Genomic DNA, 14,172 nt, shown 5'->3' on the forward strand with positions numbered 1-14,172 from the left:
CGCGGTGGTCACGTGACCTAATTATCGTCTGCGGCGACAGGTGTGAGCCGAAATTTAGTTCGGCTCTTTTTCTTCTTTACATTTGATCCCTAAATATAGCCAACTACTGCACGAGTGTTAATATTTATGATTATTTTTTTCTTAATTATTACAAGTAAGTCAAACAAATTCCAGTTGAGTTTCAAAATAAAACACTTTTCTCTACATTATGTGAAATTAGCTTATTAATGACGTTGTCTTCACCTCGTGCTCATTGATAAACCTATGGTTTTACCACAATGAACTTGGACACTGGCGCTTCCTTTTGACATATTTATTAAAATAAACAGTGCGCAAAATCTTTATTAATTCCACAACACCGGAGGGGGGTAAACAGATAATGGTTTATACCGTTAATCAGAAGGATAAAGAAATTGATGACTGGCAAAAGTAGTTTGTGTTACTCTGTATTTAGTGCAAGTCTTCTTATTGTTATTACATGTTCATTTCAGCCAGAAAACAAATAAAATAAAATACAAGCACCGTGTACAGTTGCTACATGGTTCAGTTGAGCCAGTTTGACACTGTCGTTGTTGCCGCTTTTCTCCTCGCCACACGTCGTCATCAGCCGCTGGGTGAGGAGAGTCTGGGTCGTCATCAACTGTCTCCGTTTACAAATCTTGGACGTAAAACCTTTAGAATGCGTTCGCTCTTTGTAAGGTCGACGGGGAGTTGATTATTCTGCAAAAACAACACACGAAAGAGAGGTTTCATGAGCTGAGGCGGTCGGTGTGACCCGTTTGTCATTGAATCGAAGCGTCCTGACCTCGTTGGGCAGCGTGGGGTCTGCGCTGGCGTCGAGAAGCAGCAGAACAGTTTGAAGATTTCCACTCATCGCGGCAGCATGAAGGGCACTGGAGCCGTTCTGGACGTGAGATTCTACCGTGAAGCACACCGCCGCAACATTTCTGAAAGATCATTTTGCCGGGATGGGGAATTTTACCTTGAGAAGGCCGAGCGAAGGAGAAAATTTGAGGAGCTCCTCGATGACGCCGTTGTGTCCTTTCAGGGCTGCTTTGAACAACGCTGTGGATCCGTCCTCGAAAGACAGCAGACAGTCAACTTTCAGTCACCTTAAACGTCACACTGTTAATGCTGGACAACAACAACTCAATGAATAGACAGCTACAAAACAGAAAGTGGGAAAGAAATCTGGGGACAAAAGAGCTCCAGTCAAATTATATTTTTCTGCCTATGAAGGTCCCTAAATTGACTAAATGAGCCAAAACGATTGTGACAGCCACAGTAAGAGCCACTTAAATGAGCTAAACGCTCAGGAAAGGAGGTTCAGTGACTTCCTTAACATCTTCTTTAGCAGCAGAAACACAGATAAACTATTCTGGAAGAAAAGTAAATGATTCCCGCCCACAATTTACTGCAGGTACAGCTTTTAAAGAAACACTAAATGGCTTATAATAAAAATATATAAACTATGAGAACAATAAATGAGAGTAAGCAACCTGTGATGACAACATATTTCAATTTTTTACACATTTTTTCCCTTTATATTGAACTGTCAGCCTAGATAATGAAGTAATATTTGATATTTTATTATATTAACACAAAAAAACAGTATATGATAACTCGTGCAAATGCAACATAGGATTGGATTAGATAGAATCCTGTTTGTCGCTTCAAAATTATGCCACAACTTAACCTCTCCGACCATCTTTCACACCCCTTGTGAGCTTTTCCGACAAGGTTTAAGGCGAAGACGAATAACACCACCAAATGCACGTTTTTTTGTACTTTATTAGTCCAGAACCTTTGACCTACTTGTCTGTCAGCATCCCGATCCGCTCCACGTAAGAGGAGCACCTTCACCACCTCGCTGTGACCCATCTGAGCTGCCATCCACAAGGGCGCGGTGGCGTCCTGGACAACGCACGGACCAGGAGACGGAGACAAGAGACCAAAAGCTTGATTTAGAAAAGTCTCCTTTATGACCAAATCAGCTAATTTGACATTAAAGCAAATGGAGGGGGGAATGTTTGTAGTTTTGATCTACTATTGTTGAGCTGGAAGACCCTCATGCCTCAAACTATATTCACACAAAGAAACGTTCAGTCCTCTGCAACAATAAATGCACCCAGGAAAGTGTGGGGTCCAGTGTTTTCTCTAAGAAGGCCTGGAAATGTAGACTGAGGAAGCCGAGGATCGAACCAACTTTCAGTTTCATCCCTCTAATTCAGAAGGTAAAGGAGGAAGCTAATGAGCAAATGTGTGTCCTTAAAGGTCAATTTCAAGTTCGGCAATGAATTCACCAAAAATCAGTGAAAACAGAAAAATAAGAGCTGCAAAATTAGCATATCAAAAAAAAGGAGTGCAATAGAAACAAGTCGAGCTAATGCATGATATTGTACAAAAAGGAGTGTACGAAGAAAAAGATATATACAGATATTTATAGTTCAAAGGTTCCAGTTTCTTTGGAAAGCTTTCATTTGACTTTATTTCCTCCTATCTTATTTTGCTGCTGCTGTATCGACGGGACAACCGGCGCCACCGTGATGAAACACAGAAACATTATTTATTTTGCGCCGACTGGCCGTAAATGTGGCTACAATTTGCAATACAACTGGACCCCAGCAGCAACGTCGTACGGAAGTGGCATCAGCGCCCAACGGAAGGTCAGGGGTAACGAGGCGTGCGAGGGTAAGAAAACAACGTGCACTTTTAAATGAGAGGAGGTCACGGAAAAGGTGAATCACCTCCCTGGCTTGGTTCACTTTGGCACCAGATGACAGCAGCTGACGGATGACGGTCACGTGACCCTCCTGGGCAGCAAGAAAAAGAGGCGTGGCACCATCCTGAGAGATTAAAGAAAAATGGGTGCTGTTATAGCAGTTTTAGCAAACCTTGGAGTTTAATGCATTAATAACACATTAGTATATTACTCCTATTTATAAACACACTTCTGCACAGTCAGGTTGTTTTCCTCAGGCACATACTAATCCTGCCTGAGGTGACTCACGCCTGACTCAGCAGTCTGCAGAAACCTGAGAGGTTGGATTCCTGCTGCCTTGTGTCTAACTATCACGTTCCTGGCTTTCAACATGCAACCATGGAGGGGTCCTGACAGTGAGGAGGGCGGGGCCTAACGGCAGGCGGCAGGTGGGTGCAGGACGCAGAGGCTCTCACATTCAGCCGGTCGTGAACGTTGGCTCCGTTCTTCAGCAAGACGTCCACTACCTTGGAGCGGCCGTACTGGGCGGCGACGGTGAGAGCCGTGCCACCGTCCTGTCGAAAAAGCCAACAGTAGTACAATTTATTTTCGTAAAGTATTCAAACGGGGGAAGCAAAAGCCGCGGAGACGATGTGTTTAACGATTTAACAACGGTACATAATACGCCCGGCGGAAAACTGTCAGAGTATTCAAAACCCAAAAGCATGAATTCCCTCACACAACAACCCTGAATATAGGTGGTAGAGTTGGAGCACAGGCATGGCTTTCACAAAGGGTTCATCTGTGACTTTGACCTTTGACCCCTTGACTTGAAATCAACAGGGATCATCCATGACACATGAGGAGTGTAGCTGTGAAGTCTGACACTTCTGCATTACATGTCTGCGGAGTTAGAACACGGGCAAGGTTTTCACAAGGGAGTCACCTGTGACCTTGACCTTTGACCCTGTGACCTTGAAATCAACAGGCATCATCCTTGAGGTGTCCAGCTGTGCAGTTTCACGTGTCTACGTTACACGGATGGTGTGTTAGAGCACGGACAAGGTTTTCCCAAAGTGGTCGCCTGTGAACTTGCGCTTTGACCCCATGACCTTGAAATCAATAGGGATCACCCCAGACCCATGAGGCGTCCAGCTGTTTGACATCCCTGTGTTAAAGGGTTATCAATTTAGATCTCGTACAAGGACGGACGGCACCATAACATAATACGTCCCGTCTTAGGACGGGTGTAAAAAAAAATGTCTAAAATAGTCCCTCCTGCAGTCTGAGGTCTGAGATGATCCCATTCGAGCGTTCTCTTATCTAGCAGCTGAAGTGCCAGATAAACATCACTGCTACCCTACCTTTGTGCGGAATTCAGTGGAGGCGCCAAACTCAAAAAGGAGCTTCACGACGTCATGGTGTCCCTGCTGCGAGGCGAAGAACAAAGCTGTCGAACCTGTCTGGAACGGGGATAAAAATAGATACGGCTGTTTTCCCGATGCTGAACATGACCTTTGATATTCAAAATGAGAAACAAACAGTCTGAAGCAGATTTTCTTTTCTTTTTTTTTACCATTTAATTCACTAGGATTATTTTTAAGGCTTGTCAATAACTTTAAAACTGAACCTTTCAGACATGAAGCTATAACTGGAGGTGCTTTGATGTTACAGGAATAGTTTGAGATGTTAGAGAACGACATAAACATGTATTTCCTGGAGACTGATAACAAGTTCCCTTGTGACATCAACGGCAAACAATGGGCTTATTTTAGCTCAGCACTAAGGCTGGGAAAAGGGGGTTAGAGCTATGATGCTGCTGCATGAGAAATAAAAAGAAATATTAAAGAAGACCACTAATTAACACCAACAACAAAAATTAAAACAAATATTCAATATGTTTGAGGGTTTATACCAGGCTGTTTGTTTAGGACAAACCCTTCTAAAAGTCCATTTTACCTCTCTCTGGTAGTTAATGTCCGCTCCTTGCATAATAAGCTCTTTGACACAGTCATAATGGCCGCTGTATGACGCCACCATCAGTGCTGTTGTGCCGTACTGGAAACAAAACACGCCAACAGTAAACCGGCAACCTTTTTAATTATATGAATTTCTTAAAAGCAGTTAAAAGATTTTAAAAAAGCGTTCACTAAATCCTGCTGGTCTGCAGCATGTGAAATTATAATAAAAGCAAAACATATGGATGTAAAAAGTGCGCATGCTGGCCACGGACAGAGCACTAAACGCGCCTATCGAACCCCTGGGCCCCAAAATAGTTTATATGAGGAGAAACAAAAAATACTGAGGATGGGACATAAAACTATTGTCAAGAGGTTAAAAATAAGAGAAATGGCTATAAGGAGGTGAGCAATCCTTAAAATGTGACAGAAATACCTTTGAAGGCACAGAGAGGGGTTAAAGGGACTTGTGAGCAAGCAAAAAAGACGCAAAAAAGTGTAAAATTACTGGAGAGGAAGCAAAAGCTGCATGAGTTTTGATTGGTTTGTGTTATTTTCAATCTCATCCTAGTTCTCATCATTTGCTCATGCAATATCACACACACACACATGCTTCACACAGGTGATGCTCCATGTCCCCTCCCGCAGGTGGGTTAGGGTTAAAGCGTGCAGTTGAGCAGCCAGGACATGCGGCGTCCGTACATTGTCCCTGCAGTCTGCGTCCACTCGGCCGCTGTTGAGCAGCAGCTGAAGCAGAGCCAAGTTTCCCTTCCTCGCCGCCCAGAACACGGCGTTGGCCAGAGGCGTTTCTTTCTGCAGGGTAGAGACGCAGAGCAAACGACGACACTGAAGCCACAAATAAAGCATTACACGGGTCTGACAGAGGACACCGACAGCAGCCGAGTGTGTCGGGGTGTCCCTTGGTGTGCGGCGAGGTTACACAGGGTGTTGTGTTCGGGTAAACATGATCAATAGGGAACCTTACACACTGTTAAAGGAAAACTATTCTTCCTCAAATCTGATGATTTCGATGGACTTTAAAGTGACAGTTCAGTTGTTTCCAAGTGAGGTTTTCGAAGAAAGTAATAAACATCTTACCTGCTGCAGATAGCTCTTTGAACGACCTCAGTTTGAAGAAACAAGAGTTCACCGGGTTATTTACACAGATTCCTGCAGATATGTGCGAGTGCAATCAGCAGCAGCTAGCTGTAGCACTCCACGTGCAGCCTGGAAAACCTCCTACGGGAATATCATGAAATGTCTAAAGCTTCCTAATAAAACAGCGTTTGCAGGAAGTCGTGGGAATTTTTGAAGGCACCGATCCGTTTCGGTCTTGGCCCCTAAAGCCCCACACCCTCTAGTGCACGGACCCTGGTTCCAAAAATACAACGCGGCAGCTCCTGTAAAGCAGAAACTCGCGGCCGGGACGCAACGTCTAGGTTTTATTTATTTATTACCCGTGGACGGTCAGTGCAGTCAGAATTAAACGCGAATTCTCCAAAAGAGCTCTTTATCTACAACAGGTAAGATAGGAACTGCTCATTAGTTAACCCGCTTGAGAAGAGGCACAGGCACAGCTCCCAAGTCAAGAAACAAGATGTTTCTGTTTTTACAGTTAAATGCATCTTTAGACAGACCCTGACACGAGCTGCTCCTCACTGTAGGAGGATGCAGGTGCGACCGTGATGGTGACGGAGGGCCCTCCTCCTCCTCCTCCTCCTCCTCCTCCTCCTCCTCCTCCTCTGTCAGGCCGCGGGATGGTCGGAGAGCAGCTGGCTCACCTTGAAAGACATCCTGCAGACCTCACTCGTGACTCATCGTCGTCCTTCCCGCGCTCTCGGTCATTAGACGCTCAGCCGAGCGCAGTTTGCCCGTTTTTTGCCGCACTCCGTCTGGGTGTTGCCTCTTCATAATAACAGACTGGAGAGTCGGCTGAGCTCATCCTCCGCAGTGAGTCCTGCACAGAGGTCTCCTGGCCACCAGGGGGCGCAGGCGAGCCCCTGTCACCCCCAGAATCCCGCATTTAAAGCGGCATCCTCCCACAGACACAACTTTAGATTCATTTCATGCAAAGAAAGACACCAGTTTAGGGAATTCATTTATTTTGTTCGACTGTATTGTGTAGATTACAAGGTGTGAGCTTTTCTGCTGTAATTCTCCTTCTTTCATATCCTTTAATTATATAACAAACAATACAAATCATCATGTGGCTTAAATGAAATAAAGCAATGAGTAATAATAATAATACTAATCCAGTAGATATGGTCATACAACTCAACCCTCTATTAAACAGCAGTGGTAATTACCTCTTTTGTTTCTGCCTTTTTAGAAAAACATAACTGCTGTGTCAGATTCTCCTCTTATTTATATAATCAAACATCAAAAAGTTTGATTTCAAATTCTGCACCAAAAACAATAAAAAAAAAAACTTGATCGTTTGACGAATCATTGAACAATTTTTCACATTTCTCACAGACTTCCACCTCCAAGTTAGGATACTGTGCAACAAAAAATAAAATAATAAAACTTTGAGGGCTACAGCAGCGAATTGTTGTCTATAAATCAGTGCGTCAGCAGTTTATGCTGTTTTCACAACAGGTGCTGTGTGGTAATTTTTTTTGATTCCTGAGGTACTTTGAACGCCAAATTTTACACACAAAAAGTATAACTTCACATAAATGTATTGGCCCTTAAGTAAAGTTCTTCTGTCACGGCTGTTTGTGTCAGGTGTTGTGCTCAGTTATAAACCGGTGTTTGAAGGATTTACGATATTGCAGCTTTAGCTGTTTCTAAGAGATAACTGCTGGATTGCAGAGTTGGAGCTGGGAAAGCAACTTATTTTTGTTGACTAATGCCCCTCTCAGGTGCTGGCAAAGGTGATGATTTGGGGTTTGAGTAAAAGTACATTTGAAACATGTACTTACCGGAAAGCTTTATAAGGAAGGCTGATAGTCTGATACAGTGTCACTGTTGGAGTGGCTCTCAGAAAATGGGAACAAAACAGGCTCAGATCTGTGCAGGTAAGCTTGCAAGAATGCGTTATTTTATATTGGTTTTACTGTCATTGTGCATTTAATGAAAAATACGATAGAGAAACTGTATAAGAAGTTTAAAGGTTGCAGTGTTTTATGCAGAATATACGACAAGTTAAAAAGACTCTTCGCTTCAAGTTTTAAAAAGAAATGTAAAGATCAGAAACGATGGAGAACTACGGGAGTTTGGGTGTGAAAGCTCTGCATTCTGGGGAAATTCAAGAGCAAACCATACGTCCTAAAGCAGTGAGAGACACACTGGGTGAAAGAAGATTAAAATGCATACGTTTTGATATACAAACTATAAGAAGAAGTGGAAAATTTGTGTGAGTAAGAAGAGTTTTTGTGCAAAGATTTTGGAAAAGTTCAAACAGCGTGACATCATCACACTCTAAGCTGAGTATGCTGTAGTAAAATGCTGAAACCTAAACTGGGGTTGTATCAAAAGCATTAAAAATATGAAAAAGCCAGTTCAGTCATGTAAAATCCAACTTCCTGAGACCCGTTTAAACTCCAAATGATGTTTCTCCTGTAAAGTATTTAGAGCTCCAAAGAGGGTTCCAAACAGTGGGATTTAGCCAGAACCCCATTGTTGTTTATACAGAAATGAAATAAGTCAAAGAAAACTTCCAGTCAAGCCAAGCGTTTTGATTTGGCTATGACAAAAACGGTACCTATAGATTTGTTCAATAAAACCCAATGCAATAAAACTTCCCTGACAGATTTGGGGAGAAATGTAACTACTGGTAATCGTAACAAAACATGCTAGAAGTGTTGTCAAAATTACAGCTTGGGTCAGAGAAATGCTAGAAACCTTCATAATAAAAGCTAGAAATGTGTGCCCGCTCTTTGATGCTCCTGTTCTTGCAGCTCAGCAGGCCTGCTTTCTGCTGAGAGCGGCCCTGCTCTCTGTCCTGCTGTGCAGCCCGCAGCATGTGCTGTCAGAGTCGGACGAGGTGGTTCTGACCGAGTGGGAGATCTGGAAAAGCAGCCACGGCATAAGCTACAATGAATTAGTGAGACGGACCCTGCAGTTAAACAGCACCATAAAACGCATGTGTACTTGAGCTTTCCCTTTGATGGGCTCACTGTTTTCTTTTTTTTTTAAATGCAGGACGACATGCAGAGGAGGGCAATCTGGGAGGACAATAACCAGATAATTGAAGACCACAATCAAGGCTTTCTCATGGGCAGGAGGTCATTCACCATGGCCATGAATAAATACGGAGACCTTGTAAGGAGTGGTTTTGCTCTGTTACTGATTCATCAGCCACAACTTTTGCCAAAGTTGAACCACTGATATGATGAATAACTAGTGCACAATCTGCTTTTTACTTATAGACAAGACAGGAGTACCAGGTTTTGCAAGGAGCCATGATCAACGCCCAGTTTGTCCAAAGAGGAAGGGAAGTTTCTGCTCGAAGACTGCGTTACAATGCAAAGAAGTCGGATGCTTGGTCCGTTGACTACAGGAACCAGGGTTATGTCACCGAGGTTAAAGATCAGGTAAGACGTCCCGAGAGTCCTGTGATTAGATCGAACTCAGAGTGGATTTGAACGAGGTGTGTGTTTACAGGGTTACTGCGGCTCATGCTGGGCTTTCAGCACCACAGGAGCAATAGAGGGGCAGCTGTACAAGAAAACAGGTCAGCTTGTGTCCTTGAGTGAGCAAAACCTGGTGGACTGCTCCAAACCGTATGGTACTCACGGGTGCAATGGTGCCTGGATGGCCAACGCCTACGACTACGTGGTCAACAACGGGCTGCAGGCGACAGACAGCTACCCGTACACCTCCGTGGTGAGGCTGACTCTGCAGGCGCCATCGAGATGAAGGAAGAACGATTCTAAATCCCAGCCAGCCAGTAACTGTTATTTCCCCCCCTGCCCCTCCAGGACACGCAGCCTTGTTTTTATGACAGCAGGCTGGCAGTGGCGCACATCAGAGACTACAGGTTCATTCCCCAGGGAGACGAGCAGGCGCTGGCTGATGCCGTGGCAACCATCGGCCCAATCACCGTCGCTGTAGATGCAGACCACTCAAGCTTCCTGTTCTACAGCTCAGGTTAGCCGTCCGAACCGAGCTCTGATAACAAGATGTTACCATCCGAGCGTTTTCAAGCACAAAATGATCCGTTCGGTCAAATGTTGACCTTGCTGACCCGCAGTGTCGCCTTGAAATTTCTCCGCAGGGATTTACGACGAGCCCAACTGCAACCCGAACCATCTGAGCCACGCGGTGCTGCTGGTTGGCTACGGCTCAGAAGAAGGCCAGGACTACTGGTTAATCAAAAACAGGTAAGACAACACTCGAAACACCCTTTATCCTTGCTGAACATGTGTATTTCTGAATTTCTGCTCTCTTCTCGTAGCTGGGGGAGCAGCTGGGGTGAAGGCGGCTACATGAGAATGATCCGGGATGGCAGGAACTCTTGTGGGATCGCCAGCTACGCCTTGTACCCAATCCTATAGAGTTGAGAGCTTTTTAGTCAGCGCTCATACAACGCAAGTCATCTTTTATCTTAGTTTCTGAACCTATCTGTCAGGGTAGATACATGTTTGTGCAAAGATTTGCATCAGCCTTTTACAGTGAACTCTCTCAGGGATGTAAAACACACACGTTTTAAGGGGTCGATGCTCAGGGTTTTATATATTTGTAAAACTTTGAGCATCGTTTGATCATTAAAGTTAGACTTTGTAACTTTGGATTGAGGTAATGACACATTCACGACTGATTAAAATCATTCATTTCAAGGTTGAAACAATGAGTTGACAGGGGTTTAATAGAGATCATCCAGTCATTTAAAACCATTTCGGCCAGAAATTTGACCTGTTTGAGCAGCGTTTCATCATAAAGCAACATTTAGCTTGTAGAGAATCAGGACGTTCATAACAGACGAATTCAACAAGTTACAAAGTCTTGCTTTAGCAAACATATACTGTTCACTACTACAGATTTTTTTTAAAATGGTGCTAAATAAAAAAAAATAAATGGAAAAAAAGAGAAATTTTCGCCACTGTTTATTTTCACCTTTCACGCAACGTCTCCAGACAGCTGTAATTTTTGTTCTGCTAACACACGAAATGAGAGGGATGCAAATAAAGTCTGAATTTTGAATTTGATAGAAAAACAGCAAATGACATGCTTCTTTGAAATGTAGTTGCAAATAAACATTGTACCTCAGATTTGTTTTTAAGTTGGTCATTTTTAGTTACCACAATAATTCCATCAGCTGACCGGTTGGCAATAAATCATTTTCTTCTTAATATTTGTGTTTCTTCATTTTGTCTCAACACCTTAAATGATATTTTCTATATGATCCACTGCTTTCAAAGAAATATGTGCTCATAACTGTAAACCGCACCTCGACGAAATTTGAGCCTGCACGTATTTCCTGACAAATAGCTCTAAGCTTCACCTGCTGCAGGACTGAATCTGCAAAAGGACACAAAGTGCTGAAGGAGGTGGAATACAGCTTTTGTTTTGCATTGCGATGTGCCCATTTTTCTGCTTTGCACCAAATTGTCGATCAAAAAACTGGAATGACTGTAATGGTCAACGTCACTGGGAGGAAAACGGCATGAAAAAGTTCTACAAGCCGACCATCAACCAGGTGGTGCCGCAATTTGCTGACTTTTCTGAAATTAGGACTCAAAAAAGCTTCTTGTGTTTGGCTTTTAGTCTACAAAGTTTATATTAAATCAGTTAAGTAGGCTACTATTAGCCTTGAACACTAATGTGTACTGAATATTCTTTAATTTCAGCACTATGTGTCCTAACCAGGGCATGTAATGAGATCGTGTGTGCAGTTCATGTACATGTGTTCCTCAGGGTTTCTCTGTCCCGCCTTGAATGTAATGTACAATATAGGCTTTGTGATAAAACAGACTGACTAATCCCTTAACACAAACGAGCCACTGTTTCTGACCAGCTCAGAGTCAGTGTTGGAGTGTTTGCTTGTGGTAATTCTCTTCAAGCTGACTCTTTGGTTCCCCGTTTCTGTACAGAAGTGCAGGTCAGGCTTCTACAGAGAGCGGGCAGGACCAAACGAGGGTCAGTGTGTCTTGTATCGCTGCAACGGACTCTCCAGTGTGTGTGATGAACAAACAGGCAGCTGCAGAGTCAGTGTTCTGACACACACACACACACACACAGTGGCATAATTTGCTTCAGATTGCTATACTGTGGCATTTTCTTGTCTACGTTACTGAGCCACAATAATATCATGTTGCTGTTGTTGTGTTTGATCTGTCTGACCCACAGAACTGTCAGTTTAACGCTACCAGGGACCACTGTGAGCGGTGCAAACAGGGTTACCATGGAAACGCAGCCAACGGGACCTGCCATGCCAGTCCGCGTCCCTGTAGGCAGAACAAGTCAGCATCGGTTGATCTCTTACCCTGCCTTCACTTCATATGAGCTCAAAAAAACCCATTTCTTGACATTTTCGAGTTTTGCCTTGGCCTGTCTGGACGCCGGCACAGGAGTGGTTGAACGTTTGTGTAAAAGAGGCTGCACTGAGGCGACACCCAAACCCAGTTTCTTTGGACGTTCACAAACACACCTGCGCAAAATGTTGCACCTTCACACCAGCAGTCTTTATTCTTCTCTCTTAAGATGCTCATTTGGTCACTTCGGCAATCCGTCGGTGCACTGAGCGATCTGCAAACTCTGCAGCTGTACAGACATTAACTTGGACGTTTGTGTTGCTCACACGGGAGGGGATTTCTTCTTTGCCTGTTTAAGTAATTACAACTTTAGAAATGATAGGAATTAGTGACGATTGGTTCCAAGCTTGAATAAAACACTTCTTACATACATTTCCAACACAACAATGTACTAAAGCGTGTTCTGCCTGGTAAAAACCCATATTAACTCCATATTTAAACGTTTTCACTGGCTGAGGTGATGTGATTCGACCCGCTGTAACATCTGTTTCTGCTGACAGTTCGCATCACATGTGGGAACAGCAGCTGTGATCCCTGCCACGGTGAGTTAGTGTTGAACATGTATCACCGAATTTTGACGTGAAGCCTTACGAAGATGATGCTCTTTGTGTGTGTGTGTGCCTGACAGAACGTGACAGCCGTGGCTACGCTCTGCTGGTGGAGTTGGAGGACGCGGATGTTGGCCTGGCTTGGCTGAAGCAGCAGCCGCAGGATGAAAGTTGCGACACAGGCCGAACCACCTGGGGGGCTGACGTCGCTGAAATCAAGGTACGGGCTCATGCAGATCTGCAGTCTAAAACATTTGCCACGAAGACCTCGTCAGCCTGAGTCGACAGAGCGATGAGGTAGCTGGAGTGAAATTCTCGTCAATAATTAAAACAAAGTGAAAGCAGGAGTTTAGAAAGAAAACTTTGATTTGTGAAACTGAGCCTTCCACCTCGTAGTGACTCATGATGCCATTTAACGCTGAAACCCTCCAGGGTGTCCTGAAACAAACTCTTCTCTGACAGACGTAGCTGCGCTGCTGTTAAAAGAAAAGAACCCCGAGCCACACTTTGTGTCGGGGATGACTCTCAGCTACCACCTCATCAAATGTTAGCCCAATGTCTTTAAAAGTGACCCAGTTAAAAGCATTTTTGTATTTTCTAAGGTGAAGTAGCTGTGGCAGCCATCTTAAATTAGATTGACTACAAAGATTAATTAGTTGCAGACGTACATCCAATAATTCATTTCTGGGCGTTTCATTTAAATCCGTCCTCTGGCTCATGAGACATTTTGCAAAAAGACAAACAACCTTGACTTCATTAGTTAATAGCAAAATTTTAAATAAAGACTTTGTGCAATCTGTTAGTGCTGTTAGTTAGATGACATTCAGCTACTACCACACCACATCTTAACTCAATATCTGTAAAGTTGACAGAGTTGTAGACAATAATGTGTTTTCTAAGGTCAGTTGGCTGTTACGGCCATCTTGAACTGGCTTGAATCCAAAAGCTAATCAGTTGTAGATGTACATCCATTGATTACTTTGTGAGAGTTTCATTTAAATCTGTGGAGTCGTTCATGAGATATTTTGCTAACAGACAGCCAAAAACGAACATGTGAACACGGACACGGACAAAAACACTCTTCGTTCTGCGGCAGGCGATAATCATGGACCTCATACAGATTAGATAAAGGATGACAATAGTTCTGTTTGTTGTTGCTAATAGCACACCACTCCAGAGTGTTTCATATTACAGCCAACATCACTGAGCTGCTGAGGATCAGGCACGTCTCAGGAGCTCAGAGCAGCATCGTTAGGCCCATCAAGGCGGCCCAGCTGGAGGCAAATCAGTCCAGAGGGGCCGCTGATCGGGCCTTAAGGGTCACCTAAGTGCTGCTGCTGATTCCTGATGAATTTCTGAATGTCCGTGAGGATTCCTCGTGTGATTCTGCGACGCTGAGTTAGGACGTGGAGACATCAGAGCCGGAGACATGCGGGGCAGCTTGGCTCATTTCCAGGCAGAGGGCGATGGCACTCAGGCCTACTTAA

The 14,172-nt window shown here is 43.9% G+C and overlaps 2 protein-coding genes across 3 annotated transcripts; one reads left to right on the forward strand and one right to left on the reverse strand.

Moving 5' to 3' along the window:
* Positions 1–304: 304 nt before the first annotated feature.
* ankrd29 (ankyrin repeat domain 29) lies at positions 305–6,652 on the reverse strand. 2 transcript variants are annotated; one of them, XM_017428823.2, is made up of 10 exons: positions 6,441–6,648; positions 5,362–5,472; positions 4,661–4,759; positions 4,066–4,164; positions 3,178–3,276; positions 2,748–2,846; positions 1,816–1,914; positions 983–1,078; positions 806–904; positions 305–720 (listed from the first exon to the last, which is right to left on the reverse strand). In XM_017428823.2, the coding sequence occupies exons 1-10, from the start codon at positions 6,450–6,452 to the stop codon at positions 637–639; spliced, it is 897 nt and encodes a 298-aa protein (XP_017284312.1). In that variant the 5' UTR covers positions 6,453–6,648; the 3' UTR covers positions 305–636. The 2 variants fall into 2 exon arrangements, with proteins under 2 accessions (XP_017284312.1, XP_017284313.1); XM_017428824.2 differs by lacking the exon at positions 5,362–5,472 and having other exon boundaries at positions 6,441–6,652.
* A 958-nt stretch (positions 6,653–7,610) lies between these two features.
* On the forward strand, positions 7,611–10,955 carry cts12 (cathepsin 12). Its single transcript, XM_017428738.2, has 8 exons — positions 7,611–7,679; positions 8,562–8,707; positions 8,806–8,925; positions 9,033–9,197; positions 9,268–9,489; positions 9,585–9,753; positions 9,881–9,986; positions 10,061–10,955. Exons 1-8 carry the CDS (start codon positions 7,649–7,651, stop codon positions 10,158–10,160), a joined length of 1,059 nt encoding a protein of 352 aa, XP_017284227.1. The 5' UTR covers positions 7,611–7,648; the 3' UTR covers positions 10,161–10,955.
* Positions 10,956–14,172: the final 3,217 nt, after the last annotated feature.

Source organism: Kryptolebias marmoratus, linkage group LG24 (assembly GCF_001649575.2).
Source record: "Kryptolebias marmoratus isolate JLee-2015 linkage group LG24, ASM164957v2, whole genome shotgun sequence".
Lineage (NCBI taxonomy): Eukaryota > Metazoa > Chordata > Actinopteri > Cyprinodontiformes > Rivulidae > Kryptolebias > Kryptolebias marmoratus.

Coding starts and splice junctions, on each gene's coding strand:
- cts12 (XM_017428738.2), top strand. CDS start 7,649: ATGGGAACAAAACAGGCTCAGATCTGTGCAG. Junction 7,680..8,561: donor ACAGGCTCAGATCTGTGCAG/GTAAGCTTGCAA, acceptor CTGTTCTTGCAG/CTCAGCAGGCCTGCTTTCTG. Junction 9,198..9,267: donor TCACCGAGGTTAAAGATCAG/GTAAGACGTCCC, acceptor GTGTGTTTACAG/GGTTACTGCGGCTCATGCTG.
- ankrd29 (XM_017428823.2), bottom strand. Junction 1,915..2,747: donor AAGTGAACCAAGCCAGGGAG/GTGATTCACCTT, acceptor TGCGTTGTCCAG/GACGCCACCGCGCCCTTGTG. Junction 1,079..1,815: donor ATCGGGATGCTGACAGACAA/GTAGGTCAAAGG, acceptor CTGTCTTTCGAG/GACGGATCCACAGCGTTGTT.